This window comes from Rutilus rutilus (genome assembly GCF_951802725.1).
Source record: "Rutilus rutilus genome assembly, chromosome: 25".
In the NCBI taxonomy this organism is placed as follows: Eukaryota; Metazoa; Chordata; class Actinopteri; order Cypriniformes; family Leuciscidae; genus Rutilus; species Rutilus rutilus.
The window spans coordinates 15,598,662-15,623,787 of record NC_140229.1 but is presented as its reverse complement, the minus strand read 5'-3'; the positions used below and the strand labels follow the sequence as shown (position 1 = coordinate 15,623,787).

The window sequence follows — 25,126 nt, the reverse complement described above, 5'->3', positions numbered from 1 at the left end:
TCAATAAAAAATAAAGGTGAGACGGAAAAAAAATAATACATTTATGAATATCCTCCTTGAGCACCACTTCTGGTAGTGACAGAATAGTCAGGAAAAGTAACATTTTCTCTAATAGTATTAATAAATAAACCTTTTATGAAAGATGTCAAGGTTTAGCGTCACCTCTTCAAGTTCTTTTCAATACGGTCGAGACACTGACTAAAGAGGGCGGAACCTGATGTTGTAAACCAATCAAAAACAGCTGAGAGAGGGCGAGCTACGCCTACTGTACACCTGTTCTTTTATTAAAATAAATAAATAAAATAACTTGAGCAAAATAGCACATTATCACACAAAAGGCAATTATGCATGAGAAGAGAGGACAATGAAAACCATTCATATTGACTGATTAACAAACAAACAACACTTTTAACTTCTTATTTCAAGAATGTGATACTGTTTGATGTAGCAATGCTGAGCTGATTATAATAAACCATCTGTTTTGCGTTAACATATGAACTGTACTTGCAGTCTGAAGCTATAACGTGACCAAGCAGCTGCCAGTCAAGACGAATCCGCAATGCATGTTACAAATAAGGGTCAGGATGAAGGGACTGTGATTGTACACTACAGTAGGCTACTATACTATAAAGAGACACACTTACAGCTTGGATCAGCTGGTAAATAGATTTAAAAGTGGGTAGAATAAAATTAAAACAGAGCAACAAAAACAACTCACTACTTGATTAAAACAAAACAGAAAAAAAAACGTCTTGGTCCGCAAAAAAAAAAAAAATAGGAGAACAATCACTTAAAAACCCTGTTTGTACACCTGTCACAGTAACTCCACTGCCAATAGATATTCTGAATATATATGAAGAGTTCAGATGCAAAAGCCTCTAAGTGCCATCTGAAATTTTCCTCTAGAATGATAATTTTTATCAAGCTCATATATTTAAGTTCAGTAATTTCACTTAAATGGCAATGCAAATTACCTATTAATTGTCATTTAAGTGAAATTACTGAACTTATATATACAAGCTTGATAAAAATGATCATTCTAGAAGAAAATTTCAGATGGCACTTAGAGGCTTTTGCATCTGAACTCTTCATATATATATATATATATATATATATATATATATATATACGCACACACAAATATCATCTGCTTAACATTAAACTCATCTTAAAACACAATTATTTCGAGCTCCAGATTTAAATGAAAGATTTGACATCATAAATGACGAACTGCTGATCGTCCCTGTAATAAGTATAAAGTAGGTAGACTTCATAAAGTGGGCATGACTTTTGAACCAGACAAGTAATAGCTTATTTAACTAGTCAATGTGCTCCATTGTCAGACTGAAAGGAGGAAATGGAGGATACTCAGGACAAACGGCCACGAATAGGGCTGGATGAAGGACTGATTCCGATTAAAAAGACAAGTTGCTTTGATTTGATTGAGGGAAGAGATGCTGCTGGTCTCCGCCTAAACTGAGAGAGATTCAATGACAGGAGAGAGAGAGAAAACAAGAGAATTCAATTACTTAAACACCACAGTTAAGTTCAGTTATGTTACTGATATGCTACTTACTAAATACTGTTTGGTACTACTGTTTAAAAGTTTGGAGTCAATACTTTTAAACTGTAGTTTTTAAGAAATTAATACTTTTACTCAAAAAGGAAGCATTAAATTGATAAAAAAAAAAAATGTTTTCAACATTGATAATAATGATAAAGGTTTCTTGAGCATCAAATCAGCATATTAGAATGATTTCTGAAGGATCATGTGACACTGAAGACTGGAGTAATGATGCTGAAAATTCAAAATAATAAATTGAAAATAAATTACATTTTAAAATATATTAAAATAGAAAACAGTTATTTTTAAGTGTAATCATATTTCACAATATTACATTATTTACCATATTTTTTTATAAAATAAATGACAATAAGAGACCTCAACCCCAAACTTTAGAACTGTAAGTTTAAAATAAATTACATATACCGTATATAGATATCATAAATAAATGTTCAAAAATAAAAGGGACATGAGAACATGACCTTTATCACAATCCATGTAAGCGGCATACGGTTATCAACTTGAAAATACATACGTTCATTTAAAAAATTTCTTACATCCTTTTTAAAAATTATTTTCATTTTTGTTCAATCAAACAATAAGTCAAAATAGAGATTGTGGCTGTAATTACATCCGGTCCATGCATCACAATGGCAATGAAAGTTCAAGTGCAATGCACTGTGGGAGTATTCTAGGCATACACAAAATGTGCACACTATACATACCATGTAAACTGCAACATAATTAATGTTAGTATTATAGTATATTAGCGCAAACATGTCAGTTTACTGAGTCCATAAACTAGGAAATAAGACATTATTTTTCAGCTCTCAATTGCTGTGTTAGGTAAATGACGTTAGGGGGCGCTAAAGATCATGAATTACCTTTATGAACAGCAGCATTCAGAAACACAGAGCAGCCTCAGTCTTCAAGAGCCACCATTCCTTTCACTGGATCCTTCACTCTCATCTGAAAGACAGCAATGGAGAAAAATGCATGTGTGCTTACTAAGTGATAATATACTCCTTGCGGAAGAGGAAGGGGCTAAAGATTTAATTCAGGAAGGGCTTATCCTGATTTGTCATATCGATTTACAGATTACAGAACGCTTGTGGGAGTCGAGGAGGAGACACTGATTTCAGGGATAGTCCTTTAAAGCGTGAGAAACTAGGGATGCCGCCAATACATGACGTCATTCATTCCCTGGACGGCACCTGAGAGCGCTGAACTGTGACCTGCTTCATTCTGCTCCCCCTTTTGTTCACAGCGACTGGACCTCATTATGACCTACATTCAATTATTCATCTGCCTTGTTACACGCTATTGTCTTTGTACTGTGGGAAAATGTGTGGCGGGCCGAATGTGACAACAGAACATAAACAAAAACTCAATCTCACAACAATTGAATTAAATTGTCTGTACTCTTCTGTTAAATTCTACAACAAAAATATTTCAGAGCAATTTGCGCATTAGGGTAACTGGCTTTCATCATTACCATATAAAGGCTAGTTCAAACTGAGCAACAGAGATCAGGGATGATTTTATAGTGGACAAAGACAGTGTAAATGTAATTCTGCTGGAGGGCATCTCATCTGACCTCATCCAGTTGCCTCCTGGTGTCTTCCTCCATTCTGCGGATGTCGTCCATGTTCAGCTCGATCCATTTATCAATCCAACAGAACAGCTGCCGGTGGAAATTAGTGAACAAGCGCTTCTCTTGCTAAAGGAAGAAAGAGGTACAAAGTTCATTTTGGAAGGTGAATTTTGTGTAGTTCTAACTAAAGTCCACAAGATGCCATGAAATGCCAATTTAAAGTCAACATGAAATGGCGATCACAACCAATTTTACTTACATAATAATAATTTAAAAAAGTTTGTCAGGAATTGGCGAACATGCTTGTATATAAGTAACTGTAATTTTATGATGGTATTTGTATATGTGGAAAATGACTTTTTCTCTCTGAACTCTCTGAACTCTCCTTACCGAAATGCCCAAAAAACGTTTGGGGTCAGTATTCAGAATTATTTGATTAAAAAGAAAAAAACTGTAAAAACAGTAATATTGTTAAATATTATTACAGTTTAAAAATAACTTTTTTTGTTTTATATATATATATATATATATATATATGAAGACTGGAGTAATGATGCTGAAAATCATATATATATATACATACATACATACATATATATATATATGATTTTTTTTTTAATTATTCCTGTGATCAAAGCTGAATTTTCAGCATCATTATCAGTGTCACATGATCCTTCAGAAATCATTAAAATATGCTGATTTAGTGATACATTTGAATTAGAAATATTTTGCCACATTATAAATATCTTTACTGTCACTTTCGATCAATTAAATAACTATTCTTACAGAATAAAAGTATTTCAAAAATCTTACTGACCCCAAAACCTTTCATTGGCAGTGCATATCAATGTGGTTTGGATCAGGTTATAACAAATATAAATACATTTGAGTAAGACAAGGCAAAACGAATTCTGCCAATCTGAACAAAGCCTATTTGACAGGTGAAAAAAGAGCGCCAAAATAAGTCCTTACAGAACATGTGATACAATATGAATCGCATAATGTAGATGTTTCACGCACTTACCTTTTGAATAAAGTTTTCCACTTTGTTTTGCAGGCCCCACCACTTGAACTTGACAGTAACCAGTTTGTAGGCACACATGTGTGGGCAGTCTGTCTTTTTAGGTAGTTCTTTCTACACAGATTCAAAATCCATTAAGCATTAGTACATAATCTCCCATTATTAAGCTTCCCACTCATACATCAAGCATGCACATTTACACAAATTGTATACCAGTACACAGTCATTAAGGATGCTTATAGATACCTTCCAATCCGGACCAAGCGGCCCTCTTCCAGTTTTTACAGACTTAAACTTAGTGGGGTCTTCTTCTGGTTTATAGTCCTACAGAGAGATGACACTGATCATATTAGAAAGTAACTGGAGAAGGTAACTATTTTATCTAAGTGAAGCTCACCTTTGGCTCCACCTGACTCCGATCAGCGATGTCTATGTACACCACATCTACCTTCTTCCAGGTGTCTGGGTCTAAACCGTGAACCTATACAGATGAACGCAACAATCATGTTAGAAAACATGAGTGTCAGGTTTTACACAAAACTGTGGCGTTCACACAAACATCATGCATTACAATACTTACATTATCCTGCTGTCCCATGTCAGGTTTGTGCCACGTCTCGATCTTGATGAGGAAGTTTTCTTTCATATACTCATTCTAAGACAGAGATAATCAATGAACAAACTGATAAAACTATAACTGATCAACAGACTTTAGACTGACAGTATTGACGTGCGTCCTCTCTCATTTCACTGCAGCTAAAGTTACTGTCTTGTCTTTCACTCAAACAGTGAGTGTTTGTATGTGCTTGTGCTATACATCTACATGTTTAACATGTTTGTTCAATCATATGACAGGTTGTACTAGAAAAAGTCTTAAGTGTGTGTATACTTGTGAACAGTGCATACTTACAGTGATTACTGAAGTGATGCAGGACAGGCATTAGAAAAGAAAGATTATATAAATTAGACCATTTCTGTTCAAGGAAACAGCACGTCTCATTTAAAACCATTCCTAATTTTATTTAATCTCATCTTAGTCCATATGAATTCAACCTGGAAGCAAAAACACTGCAAATAATATCCATAGCAAAACTCAAGATTGGTCCCACAATTTTTCATAATCAATTTGTTGGTTTCACAGTCACAAATCATAAATCAACTCATTAAAGATCTCTGTTCAATTAAAACTCATTTTTGATGAAAATATCAGAATGGTATAAAAAAAATTCTATATTTGAAAGCAGGCTATAAATACTAAAAGTCTGCATTACATTTAACTTGACCCTATAAATGCATGTTATTGGTCTTATTGTAAACATTTAATCCATGCATGTTTCATTTTTAGAAATTTTTGACATTTTTGAATGTTTTCAAAATTTTTGAACTTGATTTCCTCAACTTTACACTCAGATGCACGTCTAAACACGGAAGAAAAGATCCCTCACTACTACAATTTCATTGCAACTTTAAGATGTATTATTTCCTATTCTTACACAAGGTAAAAAAGGTTGCCGACGTTTGCAGTGAATATTTGTGAAATTTCATATTGATTCCTGAAACAGATGTTTGGACCTTTCCTGTGAAGGAAATGTAGAAGCTGGAGCTTAATTGAAAACCACTGACACACTGCAATGTTACTGTATCTGTAGGCACCTTGACTTTGACAGATGGTCATAGCTGGAAAACTTTTTTTGTTTCTAACAACTTACAGATTTAGAGGACAACTGGCCAAAAAAGATATCAGACAAATAATTTTGTTATTCGATATTTTAAATACTATTAAATCATTTAAAACAATTATTACTACTCAATACTTGCCATATCAACTCTTTACAGTTTACTCAAAAGCAAAACTGTAGCACTGCAACAAGATTTACAAATATCTTGATGAACAGACTTCAGCAAATGGGGAGTCTGCCATGTATGTGGCTGTAAGAATGATGTGAAGGGAATGTGTCAGTATAATCTCAGTTTCCTGTGCTGTAACCCCACTCCTTCTCAGCTCAAACAGTGAATTATTTAGTGCCCGAGAAACAGAGAGAAACAGATAGGAAGGCATAATAATAAGAAAGCAAGAGGAACAAAGAGCACATGAAAAGAAATGTAGGCTTGTGTGTGTGTGTGTGTGTGTGTGTGTGTGTGTGTGTGTGTGTGTGTGTGTGTGTGTGTGTGTTACCTGTGCGACAGTATGGGTAGGCGTTCCAAGCTTTCTCATGAATGTTCAGCGCTGATGCTGGTGCAAGCATTCGTACAAACGATGGGACTTTACTGAAAAAGCAAAAATGCAAATGAGATATAGATTTATTTTTTTATTTTTTTACAAATACCACATTTAAAGTGAAATGTGTCTCTTTTTTGTTAAAATGCTTTCTCCAACCAATTACTCTGTTTGTTTGAGGAATTTAACCAATGAACATAGCAACAGTGTCTCAACCAATGGTGAGTGTTTGGGGTGGGGCTATCTGTTATTCTGACCAATAACAGACAAGGGGAGTGTCCAGAGTTGCCAAGTCCGCTTATAAGCAACTGTGGGCTTTTTTTTTTTTTTTTACTTATACTTATAGTCGCTTATAGATTTTGGCAGTCGCATGTTGTGTTTTTTGGGCTTCTTTCCAGAAAACAGTTGCGTATTTGGGATTGTTAATGGTTGGCACTCATAGGACAAAATGTAAGACTTCAAGAACCGCCGCTCCCTATACGCAGAGTACGCAGTTTGCGTAGGGCACCAACTTTGTTGCTAAAAAAAAAAAATCCCCTTACACCAGAAAGAGGCAAAAGATGAATTCCATGCATTCAGGTATGTTCACAAACCTGTGAAACTTTATTGTAAATGAATGAATCATAAAGACTTCACATGTTTCATTACTGGATGAATCAAAAGTTTGAACGAATCTCTTCAATTAATGTTCAATGAAAAATAGGCCTACATGTTTTTAAACAGTCCCTTGTAGCCACCTACTGGTGTAACGATGTAATTGATATAATCTTTATTTGAAGAGTCACCTTACTTTCATAAAGTGATTTTTATCGCTACTGTAGAGATCAGTGTTTACAGATTCAGAACTATAAACAATACAATTCTGCTTAGGGCATCAATTTAGCCAGCAGCTGTCCTGATGACTACTTTATTGTTTGAGCAAGCGCTGTGGTGACAAAGGTATGTAAGTCTGCGCTCTTTTCCACTGAGATTGTGCTCTTATTCGTGCCAGAGCTGCATGCATTTAAAGATTACGTTCACGAGTTCACACTTACTTATAATCAGATATAGTATAAAATATGTGTATATTATGTACAGTAAAAAGAAAACCTGTTGTTGAAGTTTATCTCAACGTGGTCCTCCCGAACTTAATGTTAATGTTAATGAAAACATAATTTACTGAACCCACAACTGGACTGTTACTTTTCTGGCATGTAATTCCAGTTTGAATTACATGCCAGGAAAGTAGAAGGAAGTTTTTGAATGGGACTAGAAACGGTTTAAAGAATAAAAGCAATCTGTGTTTTTGGCAGAACATATTAGAAATCTGGAACAAAATCCCTTTTAAAGGGAATCCCTATGCAGACTGTGTGATGTGTGTATGTCCCACAACCCAAAACCAGGAGTTGCTTATTTTAGGCTTGTTTTTCTAGAACTGGTTCTTTTTTTTGCTTTCTCTAGCGAAACTAGGCAACCCTAGGAGGTAAAGTTGCGCACCTAACCTAACCCCACAAAATGACAAAATAACCAGGATATTTTGCTAAACGTGTGAAAGATCATACTGGTTACAGTATACTGGTTTATTGAAATGATGAACCTATTTTTTTAGTGCATTCTTTTTTTATTTTAACATGAATCTAGCACATTTTATTAATACACTTATGTGTCTGGGTGTGTGTAAGTGTGAGTACCTCTGCAGATGGTAGATTTTGTGTGTGTACTGTCCCTTCTCGCCATCTTTCTCGTAGGGTTCGTTCTTCAACACCTCCACACCCTCTCCTCCACCTGTCTCGTTCTTACTGGCCTCCGCTACGGAGTACAGCTGCCCGACCTGATACTGTAAGACAGAGAAATACATACATTCCACAATCTGAGTTATATTTCAGTTATATTTGAACACTGTCATATATTAATCCTGGTTTCTCCTGTTTCTCTCTCTCTCTCTCTCTGTGTTTCCCTATGTGTTAATCTATGCTGATAAACAGATTGGTCAAAGAACAATGGCCTCTTTCATATCTTAATCACATATAATCCTGTAGAGAATATAGTTAGAATATAAACACACACACACACACATGCAATGCAGCACCATACTGAGTAAAAACTGCAAAAAGACTTTGCAAATAAGCACAGACACAGATGAATGATAAAGGAATGCAAGTTTGCAGTCTGCATTGAATGTGATGCAATAAAAATACAGCAAAATAACTGCACAAAACATCTTGTGCACAAAAAAAAAAAAAAAACTAACATACAATCTAAGCGAACAGTTTAGTCCAATTCCTGAACAAATGACTCTTATGAACTGGTTCTTTTTATTGAATCCATACAGCACGACCAGTGTAATCTGATAAGATCCTGAATGGATGACTCCAAGTGACTTAATGAATAGTTCAAAAATACATGTAAGCGGTTTCAATCCTACACTGAACTGAATCCATCAGGGGTGCGTTTCCCGTACAACGACGCAACTCGCTGCTTAAAGGGGAACAAGGCAACTCTAGCCATTTCTTCGCTGATTTTCACTTTTGTTGTCGCGTGTTTTCTCAACGAGCTCCCCCTACAGCTGTGGGCCATATATTTCACAACACTGTAGTAAAAAAAATCTCACTTGCGGCACCCTCCTCCCCCTTTCTACCGCTGCTAATGTGCATTTGTTATTATGGGAGCCGGCCAACTTTATCGTGTGGAGCTATGTCTACCGAGGTGGGTAATACATCATACACAGTATCATATGGCGTGTGTGTTTATGTTGAATTGCCGTAAAGCAGTTCGTGTTTCTCGCTCGTTCTCAAGAGACTTCCTATTTCCAACCAGGGGGGCAGTGTTTCGGAAAACATTGAAGCTTCCCCGGGTGCCGCCATTGATTAGCGGACCCCCACCTGCTGTTAGCATTCCATTGACTCCCATTCATTTTGGCGTCACTTTGACAGCGAATAACTTTAGCCTACATCTGAGGCGTTTAAAGACTCCATTTGTCCATTATTTATTTCTAAAGAAACACAAAAATGTATAAAAGGCTCCATTACCTTGTAGCTTACGTTATGGCCCCGTAGATGCAGTTTTTGTAAAAATATGCTAACGATTGCGTCATAACCATGCGACTCTCTGTTGCACAGTAGAGAAATTACCGTATGGACAGGAGGAGAAGCTTGCGCGCAATCGGGGGGACGTGGAGGCAAAATGACAAAGTAATTAATCAGAATACTTAGCAAAAGTTGCTCCTGCTCCTAGTTCATGGACACCTCCTACTCACACTCTCCGTCTCTGCAAGTTTCGGAAGGGAATGATTCAGATTTCTCTTGGCACAGCTACTAGAAGACAGACGGGTTGCTCACGTCACATCTACGTCGTCAAGCTCAGTTTGAGTCTGCGCAGTACGCTCAGCCATCAGGAAGTGAGAGCTTCTAATTGACTTCACTTTTCTCCGTTGAAACCTATGGGGTCGCTGTGTCCAGTTTATATACTATGTTTCCAACATACCGGGACGTTAGTCCCCATGTTGCAAGGTTGGTTTTCCGCCGGGGAACGCTGGGGGGTGCGGGGAAAGTCACCATTCTCACCAGAACAGGTTATTTAACCATCCAAATGATTTCTAAACGGATTTATTAAGTTGAAATAGTTGCCAAGTTCCCCTTTAAAGGTGCAATCTGTAAGAATGACAACTAGTGGTTGAAATGGGTACTGCAGTCCAAATTCAAATATCGGAGATCGTTGTTTCAGCACCTTTAACTACCATGTTGCATCGCTGAAGAAATCAACTAGCTAGTCACGACTGTTTCCCGAAACCATACTGTCGCAAATTGGTCGCTTAACCATGTTGGTTAATGATGTCATACAGTTGGTGGAGTAATAACTACTTTTAAAGGAGTCATAATGTAGAAATTTCACTTTTCCACGAGAATCAATGTATGTTATGATTGCATAATGATTATACACTGGCCGGGAAGCCGATATTTAAAAGTGAAGCGTTTGTTTACCTCGGGGTTTGTAAAATAGGCCACGTGCACGCGCACGAAAAAACGAGATTTTGATTTCTTCCCCTTCTTGACGTCAAGACGGGGGAGGATATACCAAATATGGACACCGCAAACCTATGCCGCGGGAAGCCCGCCCCTCTCCCCCTCAGATTCAGTTTAGTTGACTCGAGAAAGATGGAGAAATCGAGTGCACACCTGAGATGCTCTGTGGTTGACTGCCACAAACAACATGCAAATGTGTTTTATCTACCAAAAACGGACGAAACTATCAGGGAACAGTGGATGAAATTCATTTTTATTGACGCTGTTCCAACAACTCTTTCAAGTGGCGTATCGTTAGGTGTGTGTGCTAAACATTTTACACCGGAATCTTTTACAAATTTGGGGCAGTATCAGGCGAACTTGGCCTCGAAGCTCCGTTTGGGAAAAGGTGCCATCCCAACCATCAGGGACTTGCCAGAAATTGAAAAGGTAAGACTGTGTTTTTATTGCTCTACTGTGGTTAACAAATAGCAGCTAACTGCTAATGCGGCTATTGTATGTAACGTTACCTTCGAGGTAAACACGGGGAATGGACTCTACGAATGCTAGCCACATCTTTCCACTTTGTTTTACACTAGCAGCTACAGTAGTGACGGTACAGGAGTCCATGCTCAGTGGCTAAAACTGTTTAAATGCAAGTATGAAAACAATATACCACTAAACATTATTAGCCAAACTCATGCAAAACATGCAGTTTGAAAATAGCTTTCAGTTAGTGGGGCTTCTGTAAGAATGTATCTGGAAATGGTGTATTTTTTCTTTTTTCTTTGGTTGTGATTACAATTTCACTAACAATAAGTGCCGTCACATTTATTGAGCTATTGCAGTATTTTGTCTATGTTTTTGTACCGCTTGGAAGTAGTAAAATACATTCCTGCAACCAATCAACGCGCCCCTCATTTGCATTATTATAATGACCGTCCACGACAGCCAAAACATCGCATCAGATCTCGCGAGACAATAATGCCTTTAGAAATAAGGGTCTGAGGGGCTCTGTGTTGATTTTTTTTCCACTTTTCTTTTTTAGAAGTGCCTAAAATACTATAATAGAGCATTTGGGTATCCAAGGTAACACAACATTATGACTCCTTTAATGAATCTGTTGAGATCGAATTAATGCTAGATGTTTTGCTATAAATTGAGGACATGGTATCTGAGGACTATTTCAAATTTTTCTCAGTTATTTTGCTCTATTTCCAGATTCAATAATAGACTCGTTCTTACGTGGTAGAGCACATTCACACATGCGCACTCTTCAAAAACGGTGCTTTAAATCTCTTGACAAACTTAAAGACGTAAATTACATTTGTATGTATTCTAAATAAAAGTTACAGATTGCACTGAATGTCAGCTTGCTTGTTTTGCTCAAGACAAGGATTTATTAAGTCCACATGTCATGCAAACAAGAAACTATGCTTCTAACAACAGGTCAAGAGCTGTTGAACCACACAACTTTGCGATGCTGTAAAACTATGTTTTCGGGAAACAAAGACTCGTTGAACTATGCTGATAACAACGGAACTTGCAACCATACTGTAGTTGGCTAACGATGCATTATGGGAAACGCACCCCAGAGTAGCTAATGTATCAACATCTGACTCACTTTCTCAACAAAAGTTATCATTTTCGGTGTATGAAGTACATTTTGCGTCAGAATCATATAATTAGCCTTCTGACTGATTTCCATAACACAACATGTCGTTAAAGTGCTGATGATACTAATGACGCTAATTTTCCATTTAAAGCAGATGATCTGCAAAAGATGCGACTGAACTGGAGATTTAGACATAGCTAAAGCATTTTTTTTTTTTTTTTTTCAAGGGGGGCAGAGTTCCAGTTCCAACATTTATCCACGTAATAGCCCCCAAACACTATTTCATACATAAATATAGTGGGACTTTCTGCATCTATAGTTTAAAAATATAAAATATATTACTTTGTTTTCCAACTAGGGTCCCCTCTGCCATTTCCTACAATAAATTTGCAGCTTAATTATAAAACTGCATAAATAAAATAAATCATTAAAAAAAAAAAAAACATTCACAATTGGCACATGCCCCCAAATTTTAATGGTCATGACAATATAAAAAGAGAAAATCTGCAGATATTGTTTAGTAAAATGGGTTTACTGTGAGGTAGATGTGTTAAACTGAGAGATTTAATGTCCTGACACACATGCTCAATGTCCGCAGCCTCCACTTAGAGTCTGAGCTGAGCCAGCAGCAGAGATTCAGCCTAAAACACATTCAGAATCTTACCTAGAAACAGCCTGACTGTCTAAATGCGGGTATTCATCCCTAAATACACCGCCCTCACACATAAGTGTATGTGTGAGAGAGAACAGGAGAAAGAAAATGACGACACAGAGAAGATTGCCAATACCAGTTATAGAATGCAAGATAGAGGAGAGAAATGGTGAGAAGAAAGAGAAGGAGGTGAAGGAAGTGACACTCATTAGACAGACATACATGATAGATAGACAGACAGATATATAGACAGACAGACAGACAGATAGATAGATAGATAGATAGATAGATAGATAGATAGATAGATAGATAGATAGATAGATAGATAGATAGATAGATAGATAGATAGATAGATAGATAGGTTTCATGCTCCCTGTGTAGACTGTGGTTCTCTACATGCAGTGTCATCATTCCTCTGCCAATCAGAGACTTCATCTCTCCTCTCCTCCTCTCAACCAATCAGAGGCCAGTAGCAGTATGCGTCACTTTGCAGCACTCTATGAAAATCCAACCTACATCACACACCAACATCCCACTCACTCTGCAGACCACACACACACACACACACCACACACACACACACACACACACACACACACAGCATCGGACAGGGTCTCGTCTGCAGCGGATGTGCTATTTTTCGTATTTGTGTGCCATATATCTATTTTTAAAGTGACATTGCATAAAACTGTAATCTTTTTGAATGAACAGCATGTGATATGTGTGGACTATAAGAAAGTCTGGTTAAGCCCTGATTATAGTCCACTGATGGTGATGGACAAGCTAGAAGATGTGAGCTCAGACTAATCGACAGGATAACAGACAGAAAGGATTTCTCACGCGCCAGCATGTCTACACTGACAGACAGCTCATGGTGTTTGTGTGTGTGTATGATTCTAAACAAGGAAGAGGAAAAAAGAGTGGAAATGAGGGAGTGTCACAAGGAGGCATAAACTGCCCAGCTGCCCCCTTAAGCAAGTAAGCGTCCTTAATCCATCATTCCCTGCTGAATGAATGGACTCCAGGAATAGTACTTTACCCTCTTGCTTTAAACAACATCCGCCAAATAAAACGTGTCTTTAAGGCTCCTGAAGGCAGATGAAGGATCAAGGCTTTAATTCATGTGAGCTTATCTGACAAGAGCTGCTCTCAGTGCTCAAAATAATGTTCCAGTCATTGTCGTTTATTTGTATCCGCAACCATAAAGACTAATAACCAGTGGTGATTCTGGGAATTTTATGAAGATGGGGGGTACAGATGGTATAAATTTGCAGCAAGAGGCCAAATTAATATAATATCATGATTCTTTGTTCTTGAAATGTGAGATCTCATCCTTGATATTTTCTACTCAAGCAATCTAAGAAACTTTATTTCTCTAATATCTCAATTTCTCTAATATTTTTCATTTAAATGTCTTCATCAATCCTGCATTACAAATAAAAATAAACATATTTTAAGAGAAATAAATAAAACAAATGGTTACTGTACTTCTAGTCACATTATTTGTTTATTAGTAGTGTTAGTAGTGCCAGAAGCTGACAACAAGTGAGTGTCTTTATGAATGAGTTTGAATTATTCATCAAACGATTCGTTCAAAATGCTGATTCATTTAGAAGAGAAACAAATAAGTTATTGAATCATTCACTCAACTGATTCATTTTAAAATGTATGATTCTATGAGGGACAGAACAACCCTGCGTGTTGCTGAGGAACACGACGCTATTGGTCCTAAAACAATGTTGGTCCTAAAATGTAAATTACTCAATCTGTGTCATTTTTAATGTAAGAGCAGGCATTTTGGGTAAAATAGGTTAAATAAACACATAGACTGATCAGTTAAAATGATGATGAAAGAGTGAAACTAGATATGTTCACCCACCCTCGGTTCATTCAACTCAATTTGAATCCAATCTGCTCAACATCCATTTAATTGTGCTGTCTTAATGAAATCAATGCAATGCAATGCAGAAGTCTTTTTTAACCTTTTAAACTCCCACTGGGTGCTAGGAGGAGGCTCTGACTTGACAGGACTTAGATTAAAATGTCTCGTCCTATACATATTTTATGTGACAGAACTAATTATACTATAATCTAAATGGATCTTGGCTGACAGTACTTTTTTGCGGAATATGCTGAGGTGTGTAAAAACCAGAGCAGATGAAAAGAGGGGCCTCACAAGGTTGAAGCAGCCCTTTAATTTGCTTAATCTAGCCCAGAGAGAGGGTTTGTCCCCCAGGACAGATCCCACCTGCACATTTAGGTCCAAAGATACCAGTAGATTACTTGGATATGATTTAAAGAGACATAAAATGCTGGAGTCAGGTAGTCTAAAAGCAGTTGAGGTGCTTTACTGTATGTGATAAGATGATTAATCATCTGACTGGATCTTAAAGGTGCAGTGTGTAATATTTGCAAAACCTGCCAAAACAGTGATCTCCATCATCCACACTCCCGTCAACCATTGTTCAGACTGTGGTGCAAAAATAAATTACATGCTGCACATTTTATGTATAAAATAATTGATAATAGAGTGGTGCAGGTATTAGTGATGCGCGGGTCGTCTCATAACCCGCGGGCCCCGCGGGTAGCCCGCGGGTCGGGTTGGGGCGGGTCAAAAAATTGTCACTTTATTTGCGGGGCGGGTTGGGGCGGGTCATTAAACAAAATAAAATAAAAATCCATATGTTGCATGCAATGTCCAGCCTATATTAAATATTTGGGAATATCAATCTAATCATATTTTAGTAGGTTATTTGATAAGGCCGTAGCAATGCAACTTGCGTGATTTCCCCAAACCTTTGGCGTCACGTGACACAGCTCGCGCAAAGCAGCACGCGCCAAGCAGCTCCCGCCGCCAGCCACAACAACAAAGACGGAGAAATAAAAGTGAAGATGGAAGATGAGGTTCGGGAGAAATTGAGGTCGGGATTTTACATAATTAAAAGAAAAAAAGGTGAATGATGAATTAGATGAATACAAACGCTGCTTTGTAAATATTGAAAATGTTTAAATCATTATCTTATTAATATGACCTGATTTATGGTTCATATTCAGAATCGTCTGTTATTGCCAGTTTACAGGGCGATGTTTCCAAGCACTTTCAGGCTGAAATAAAGGCTGTTTTCATTTACATTACAATGCCTAGTTTGTCTATTTATTGGTCGCGGGTGCGGGGCGGGGCGGGTTGTAAAAATAGATACAGTGGTGCGGGGCGGGCTGAGGCGGGCCAAATAATTTCATAAAAGCGGGACCCGCGGGTTGGAAAAAAAGCCGACCCGCGCATCACTAGCAGGTATGACATCAGAACTCGGAAGACCAATTCGCCGCTGGTTCCTTGGAGATTTTCCTATGGGGTTTTATAATGGATTTATGTGTAAAATTAAGCTTGTGGTAAACATAACTTGACTAGACTTTGACATTTTGTTCTTTGACGGCTTTATTTTACTTATAAATGGAAAAACCTGACTATAAAACCCCATAGGAAGATCTCGAAGGAACCTGCGGTGAATTAGACTTCCAGGTTCTGACATCATATCTGCACCACTCTTGGCGGTTGGCACTTCTTTTGCCAACCCAAACATAAAAGTGAAATCTGAATTAAACTTTTTTACAGATCACAAATGTGCATGAGGCTAGACGAGGAGAAAAGCTGAGAGAGAAAGAGAGGCAGAAGGAGTTGGTATCAGGTAACTCATTAGATATTCACGACCAGATCACTGAATAGAATGACACGCTAGAGGATCATGGGAAATGAGGAGACTGGGAGACAGGGAATCTGAATTGGGCAGAGGAAAGAATGAGAGACAGAGAGGAAGCAAAGTGTGAGAATTGCTGACTAGGCCAAAAGCACAGTTATTAATGCTGGCACACACTAAGAGAAGTGATGATTAGTGGTTCTGCACGGGCTGTATGGTATCAAACAGCATGAGAGAAGAAAGATTCATCCTCTTGCTGAGATAAATGACTCATAAGTGACTGAACGACGGTGATCTGTGGCTTAGTGCACATGGAGAGCATCACGAAACTACATCGTGACTCTTCTGTTGTCAAAACGAGCTAAGACTGAGTCATCCGAACTCAACACATGCAAATCAGCGATTGATACCGCACACACATACCAAAACAATGTTTGAGATCAGTGTCATTACCAGCGTTCACAGCGTGCTGTACACAAACACACTCGCATACACACACTAAATTTGCACTTACCTCCTCCACAGAAATCGGCAGGATCACTCGACTGCAAAAGAGAAAGAAAACCAATTAAACAATAATGAGCATGTTTGCTTTATCATGTGGTTACATCTCTAAAACATTTCTAGAAATTTATAGGATGCTTTTTACTTCTGCCATTATTTTGGCAATTCCTTAAATTAGAACTAGCCTACTATATGCAACATCCCCATATGTTTTTGAAAGCTTTTAAAACAGCAAAAACAGTGATATTGTGAAAAAAACTGTTATTATACACACACATGTATATATATACTGTATATATAATGTGCTATTTTGACTAGATTTTTGACAGTTGATTTGGTCACCAATAAAGATCAGAATAATTTTCAATGCACAGTAGAAAACAGTGTTATATACCCTCCGTTTCAAGGCAATTTTTTTATGTAACTATTTTAAGTGTAACCATAACCATATTATCATTAAACCATTTCAATTACAAATAATGTGCTGACTAGGTTTGATTTGGTATTGACTTTGAAGTGCTACCTATTGCAATACAATATCGTCACACTATAGCAACGCTCTCCCACATATTTAGCTATTGTCAAGTATATAGATCAAGTATATAGATTGTCAAAATATAGATCAAGTCACCTTCATTTATATAGCGCTTTTAACAATATAGATAGTTTCAAAGCAGCTTTACAAAGCATTGTAACAGCGCTTATTTCCGTCGTTGGTATAAGTAGCAGTGGGTGGTAATAGACAAGAAATTTACAGTTTTGTCTCTTCAACAAATGTTATATTATAGTGGCCTAAAGTATTATAATACAAAATGAATCTGTTCATATTAGCAAACCTAAGAGCATCTCCAATATCTGTGTACTGTGTCTGGATGGTAGTTGGCGGCGTACCAAACTCTGTGCAGCTTGCATATATAATCAATACTTCTCAGGAGTAAGACAACACCACTACTGCGCTCCATTCCAGCAGAGCGCTCTCATTATTTGCCTTATGACATGAACGCACACACCTCAGGTTTGTCTACATCAGACTTATGAGGCATTCTCTGACAGGAAGCATGAGCTTGTTAGGAGGTCAAGGACCAGGTTTACCTTTAAAGTCGGAAAATGAAACGGAAGTTGTGATAGTCTTTTCCTATTGTGACACATACGTGACTGAATCGGCTTTTCGAACAAGATGGGAAAAATGTTGGACTGGACTTGATTTAGTCTATCGGAAATTTACTGGATCGTTGGACCGCTGTGGTCTGCTATAGAGTGCAACAGTCGGGTTGCAGAAATAAAAACTCCATTAATTTCCTCCATAAGAAAATTGATTTTTAACGATAACCTATAAACCTTTCAAGACAACCCTGCAGTGAGCTACGAGGTTGTTAATCAATGGTAGTAGGCCTATATGCTTTTGTTAAAGCCGTCGGCCTGCATTATTAGGGCCCGAGCACCGATGGTGTGAGGACCCTAATGGAATTGCTCCGTTTATTTCAACTTCAACATCAGAATATGTGGTGACAAACTATATTACCCATGATTCTGAACAGAAAATTCTACCAATCAGAGTCTCGCTACAAGCAAAACATGCCAAATGAGCTCTTAAGCTCCGCCCCTATTCACTACGAATGATGTAATCTCCCTACGCTCTCAAAAATGTAATATTTGTTTATATTTGTTTAGTAGTTTTATATTTTTTATTCGATTATGCTGTTCTCGATGGGATCATGGGATTGTAGTTCCTTCGCTCACCAAAGCCGTTAAGTACACAGTCTTGTACCTTTGTATTTGTGTACGATTTTCATAAACTTTTTTGCTTTAAATCAAAGTTTGCAAAGTTATGATTCCCCTCGTTGCTGGATGAATTGGTTCTTACGCTTTAAAGGTGTCATGAACTGCAATAAAAAAAAAAAAAAACATAGAATATTCTCTGATATCCACTTATAATGTTATCAAGACTTTTACATCAAAAAACATCCTAATTTAGAAGTAATAAGCTATTTTTTTATCCTGTTTTTGAACCTCTCTTTCGAACACTCTGTTTTGATGGGCATTCAAGACTTGGAAGTAAACGCCCATTGCTATGATTGTGTAACAGTTTTGCGTATTATAAGTACTTGGAGTTACCACATTTATAATTGACAAAAGATGACTTACAGTGTTTTGTGTAAATGGAATTATGAATGAATGTACCATTGTTTTTCACACTGTCGTTCTTATAGGCTATTCACAGTTTATCCTTTTTGATAAAGTGAAAACGTATAGGCCTACATTATCATTTGCATTAACCCCATAAATCCCGAAGCAAAGGGAAGAACAACAAATCAAACTATTCACAGTTTGACTGCGGCGCTACAGTTTAAATACTCAGTACATATCAAACGATCTGTATCAGCCAAAGCAATAGTGACACATGGTGAAAACACTGTTACTCACACTTGTGTGTTGCGACATTACTGTCGGATCCAATGTAGTTGGCACTGCATCATCTTTTCTCTCTGAAAAGCCTGCGTCGAACTGTGCCTTGTATAAAAATGAATTTGCAGTAAAATGAAGCGAACAAACGAACAGCGTCTTACTGACACTACTTTAACGACAAGACAAGGCGATGTAGCTGTTGTGGAAAAAACGAATAAAGAAAACCAGTCACAGCAACAATCGTTCTCCCCTCCACCATGTTTAAAGTTTAGGGAACGCCCAACTCGGGAACTTGCGAATTTTCCCAGAGCTTCCCAGTGGTAAACATGACTTGAGAGGGTGTTCATGTCCATTTTTTAACTAGGAAATTTGTATTTATGATAATTCCGATAGCAAGTGAAGGCAGCACTACTAACTACATGACATGCATGAATTGGTGGGCGGGGCAAAAGAGGCAATTATGTAGAAGTAGGCGTTGATCTTTGGTCACACTACGTGGAAATAATGTGACAAAATCCGAAACGAGTAGTTGTCTAAGCATGGTATCAACAAAAGCTTTTTTTTGTCCGAGGAAGTTGAAACTTACAGGATATTTTTATAGTACAATGACTTCTTATATGTCAAAAGATCAATAAAAATTAGATTTCTCAATTCATGATTTTAACAAAGACTTCATGTGGAGCAATCTATTGCTGTGATGTCATATGAGTGACAGGTTGTCCAGCCCTCGCGCCAGTAAACACGTCATCAGAGAAGAGAAGAGACGTTGCCTCAAGAGGGACAGGAAGTTATTTTGATTAAAGATCATGAGGCCACATGAATTAAAATAAATAATGATGTGCACACTCTGCACGGTTAAATCACTTATAAAAAATACCACAATATTCCATAAAAAATTTTTAAATGGTCAATTTTTATTTCATGGTGACATGTACAACAAGATCTTTGGCTAGAAGTTCATACGTTGATGAGAATGTATGGTTATGATGATTTTGATATTTTTCCTGGAAAACAAGTCAAAAATATTGATTATGAACAGGTTGATTTTTTTTTTTATGCTTTGTACTTGAGGGAAGTTTGTCCTGACCATATATCAGATGCTTCATAAACTCAGTGTGAAGTCCCACCATTTATCAAACGCTGTGGTCGCACAGGTGTGTTTTACTGTTTTCTGTTAGCATCTGCTAATAGCAGGAGTCACCTTGCCCTCCGGAGCTTTGCCTGTGTCCTGAACAGGGACTATCGGTCACCATGGTGGATTCGGTGTCTCATGTACTCGATGACACCCTGGCTACTTTCTGCATTATAAATGCCTTTGCCTGCATGGCTGCATTTCGCTGTATAAGACAGGCTTTACTTATTGTTTCAGTAACAAGACAATCAAGTTTACAAATAGATTCTGAAATTCAATATTCAGAGAAAAGGTCAGCTTCTCTACTTTACTATATAGCTAAAATAAACTGCATTCAGCCAGAGATGAGGACATAATAATGTGATATTTTATATATGATGTTTTTCCTTTATGAAGGTAAATTTTTTATTTTTTAGGAACTTTTCTAATGCGTTTTATACATTTTATGTCACACTTGTCCTAAAGCCAGACTTTCAATCTTAAACCATGGAAATCCATTGTGAAAATATGAATCATTGCATTAAAACTGATGATCTAAAGTTAAACTATCATAAAACTTTTTGATATTTATTGTGTGAAAAATATATTTTCAACTATCCCGTAGTTGTGGCATCATTTACCACAACCAACTATTTTTCCACTAGTAAAGTTTTTTCAGTTGTCAATAAAGAACTTGAAATGAAATGAGACATGATGTGAGAATAAAATAAAGAAAAAAATCATTTATGAACACAATTATTTTTATTTTTATTAAACATCATTTCAGGTCAAGCTATAATTTTGTTGAATAAAGTCAAAAGTGTAAACATTTTATTTAATTGTGTGTATTTAGGATACATAAAAGCTATAAATTAGCCTTAGTAAGACATTTTCAGGAAAGAAAATGTCAAAATGACAAAGTGATGAATGTACGTATATGTTGGATATTGTTAGTGAGACTAATTAAACTATAGTGAGATAGTGAAAAGTGTTTTAAGAGAGTTTATTTTCTAAAATTCCACAGGCCAGAAGTGATCATAGTAGAAGAAACGCCCATATAATCTGTAAAATTGCCATGACGTTGAGGCATGAGTGACTAAAAAGGTATTTTATGGCAGATAAGATCAGTAGACCCAGCAGACATTGTGTCTGGATCCTGGAGGTAAACTGGATCAGAGGAAAGTGAGTAAGAGACACACAGAACAAGAGGTCACTGCTTTAGCTCACATAGCCTACACAAACTACTAATGTCTAATAAAAGCAAAAATCCTTAAATGTAGGTAGTGGAAGTATAATATGTCCATGGATCATTTATAACGGTATCTCGTATCCTATAATTGTTTTAAGTTTATCACCATTTTTACCTTCACTAGTGTCATTTAGTGTGGTGTGACAAATTATTTTTAAAGTCACCATGAAATAAAAATGTACAAGTCTTGTATTTTTATGGAATATTGATGTATTTATTATAAATGATTTATCTGTGCACATCATTCTTTATTTATTTTTTAAATGTGCCCATGTGGCCTCGTAATCAAAATAACTTCTTTAGGCAACATCTCTACTGGCATGAGGGCGGGACACCTGTCACTCACATGACATCACAGCAATAGCAAATGACAATAATCAAAAGCGCTGCCTTCTCATACGAAAAAACGTTTCATTTGGATAAATGTCACAATAGGCAAGAAAAAGATTATCGCGACTGTTGATTTAAAACAACAAATATTTCATGAATCTCTCAAATATGAGGTCATAAAAGCTGCATGTATAATAATGAAGCTTGAATTTTAAATATGACAGTAATCTGCATTAAATACAACTGATCAAAACTGAAACTCAAACCACATTCCAATTTCAGTGGTCTAATTCTTCACCCGAGGGTATTTTTAGTGTTGAAAGTAATTTTTTAGTGCATTATTGGAAGCATCAAGTAGCCTACCATGGACCGCAAACCCTGAGGGACCTGAGGTGTAGGCTACAACAAGCATCCACTTTAGAGCCAAGAGAACCTGCTCCTCTTAATAAACGTGCCAATTATTATTATTTGGTTGTTATTGCGGTAGGCTAGTTTCCAAAATATGAAAATTGAAACTATAATTCATGATTCTTTAAACCAATATGCTGCATTTTTTATATATATAGAACGGACATCTCGTTCTCTACGAAGCCCTCTCTATTTCTCAAAACCTCCATGACGTGGTTGAAAGTGACGTCAGAGAGATGCCTGTGTATGACAGATGATGATAATACAGCGGCGCGTCCTTGTTACATGCGTCGCGTTGTAGGGATTTAGCTCGTGTCTGAGTCATCCCGAAGACGTGTGTGTGCGCTTTCCTGCACGAAAGAACACCTCGACAGTGGAATTTAAGAGAAAATGGTATTTCAGAAGGACAAACATTAGGATAAACCTGATGTGCACTGCGTTTGTGTCCGCTTTAAAACCATTTCCTTTTTCATTTTAAAACGTAGCCTTCCCTGCTGAGAGGAAAAAGATGGTTTGCTTGTGTTAACTGGTCAACAACTCCCAGCTTATAACCAGATGAACACAGGTTTACACAGTCACCATAGAAGTTTACTCAGAATGTGCTATAGCCTACAAACGCACGCGAACAGAATTCAGCTTTGCGCGAGTAACCATAGCAACAGCTGCTCTATCGTTATGTAAATCGGTCATACAAAATTACAGTCATGTTTTACACTTTATTACAGTGGTTTTACATCTCATAAATGTATAACAAAATCGCCTGTTTGTTGAAAACGTCTTTACGATAGTTTGACGATAGGGGCGCCAAAACAAACCTGGCTCCCAGAAAATTACTGACAGAAATTATTTTAAAGTCATTGAACAATTCACACACTAACCAAAACCCATCTAAAACCAACAAACAGACCAGGTTTTTTTTTTGTTTGTTTGTTCTTTTTTACCACTGACATCAGAAAATATGTGATATCATACGCACTGCACAGTTTTGAGATGAATAGAGAGCCTCATATGGTTTCAGTGACCTTTCTGACGGTGCCTTCTGTTTGTGGGCAGTTAAAGGTTATTAATATTTCAAAGGTGAATGACGGGGGACTTAGGGTTGGAGTATTATCAAGTAGTTAGTCGCGCGGTTCAATGAAACATGCGCAAGGTGAACGCGACCAGTTGTTCTGAAAATGTGAATATGGCATATATAGGCCTATCGCATTGCCACATGGAGATGAATGAACGGGATATTTCTGAAAGTATTAGTATAAATACACAGGCGCCATTTAATATCGGAACGCGGTGTGCTCAATTCGGTCCGTTTCACCTTCACGAGCGTATCAATAACACAATGAAGAAACAATTAAACTCACTCGATGATATATTTGTTCCAAAAATCCTCTTAAAAGCGTTTAATTGATTAATAATAATTATTATCAAGAGAAAACGTTTTAATTGCACCGGCCAAAGCGTCACAGACACGTTTTAAACACATATAAAGTGTATTGTAGGCCAAGGTAAAATGATAAATATCACCAAAACCATTTGTATATTAAATGCCTGAAAAATAATTGCGATCAAGGGCTTTAAATGTGAACTGTCAGAAAGTCAAGTTTACAATGTCGCCATGGCCTCTGGTACCTGCGCTGCATGAACAGAGGATGCTCTACAATCAGATCAAAAATAACGCTGCACTTACAATTCTTTAATGAGCATTTTCTCCGGTGCTTTATGCCTTTCAGCGATTACGTCGTTTTGCACCTGGATGAATCCAAATTGGTGTCGAGTCCTGCGTTAGTCCCGGTGTCTCGGTCTACCCCACCTCACCCGCTTCTATGTCATTCTAGGGACCGTTTTTCTATTTCCCACAGATTCACTTCCTGATCAGGGCCGAGGGGGGCGTTAACGACAACCCCTGATGCCGTGACATAGGAGTGATGTCGTCACAGAGGAGGGGGTAATCGTGGTCAGCTTTAATGTAAATATTATTTATTTATTTATTTTTTATAACTGGGACGACCGTTGATGGATGGTCTGACTTTGAAGTGGTCGCTTTTGTGATGTAACAGCTGGTGGTCGCATGTCTATACCAGTCAAATTACAATCTGTCACAAATTATGTAACGATAAACTGGTGCAGTCTATTTATAGCACATCTGGAGACAGATCCCACCATCCGATTATTTTCATGTAGTTCTGATTTGCCCTCCACCGAAACATTTCTCAAAGCACAGACTGTGTCTCCCGTTCACACTGTTTATTTATAGTATTTCAAAACCTGATCCAGTGTAGGCTATTTGTTTCTGCAGTGGACTAGTAGCTAATCCTAATTGATTTATAATTTTAATAAGGAGTCAGATCATCATTCTCGTTTAATGTCATACATAGACTTTCAGCAAACCTTTTAATGCTAGTTAATTCTAGGGACCGTTGTGTGTGTGTGTGTGTGTGTGTGTGTGTGTGTGTGTGTGTGTTCTATCCCTTTAAGGACGCCCAAATATGATGATGAAGGGATAACGGCATGTAATTTTATTTATTCTTTCATTTAGACTCATTTATAGAATCTGTTAATAAATATCACCCCCTGTTCATTCTGCATCTGTGTCCTCCTCAGAATCCTGACAAACGCAAGATGCGTAATCAGATTGCCTTTTTCATGTAACTAGTAAAGTAACGCATTACTTTTAGATTTACACCATAATATAAGTTAATTGTTCAAATAAGTAACGCAAGTTACTTTGTTTTCCCATTTATTGACTGACAGCTCTCCTGTCCCCATGTTGAGAGAAATCGGT

General features: G+C 37.2%; 1 protein-coding gene across 1 annotated transcript; it reads right to left on the bottom strand.

The window, feature by feature from the left end:
• Positions 1–1,106: 1,106 nt before the first annotated feature.
• On the bottom strand, positions 1,107–24,476 carry pitpnab (phosphatidylinositol transfer protein, alpha b). Its single transcript, XM_084400210.1, has 12 exons — positions 24,032–24,476; positions 16,854–16,884; positions 8,068–8,213; positions 6,356–6,447; positions 5,090–5,097; positions 4,760–4,834; positions 4,577–4,660; positions 4,426–4,503; positions 4,183–4,293; positions 3,162–3,284; positions 2,449–2,533; positions 1,107–1,476 (listed from the first exon to the last, which is right to left on the bottom strand). The coding sequence occupies exons 1-11, from the start codon at positions 24,046–24,048 to the stop codon at positions 2,486–2,488; spliced, it is 813 nt and encodes a 270-aa protein (XP_084256336.1). The 5' UTR covers positions 24,049–24,476; the 3' UTR covers positions 1,107–1,476; positions 2,449–2,485.
• Positions 24,477–25,126: the final 650 nt, after the last annotated feature.

Excerpts from the sequence above, each read along its gene's own strand:
- pitpnab (XM_084400210.1), bottom strand. Across the intron at positions 8,214-16,853 it reads TGCCGATTTCTGTGGAGGAG|TATCAGGTCGGGCAGCTGTA; the intron begins GTAAGTGCAAAT and ends TCTGTCTTACAG. Across the intron at positions 4,661-4,759 it reads ACATGGGACAGCAGGATAAT|GTTCACGGTTTAGACCCAGA; the intron begins GTAAGTATTGTA and ends TCATCTGTATAG.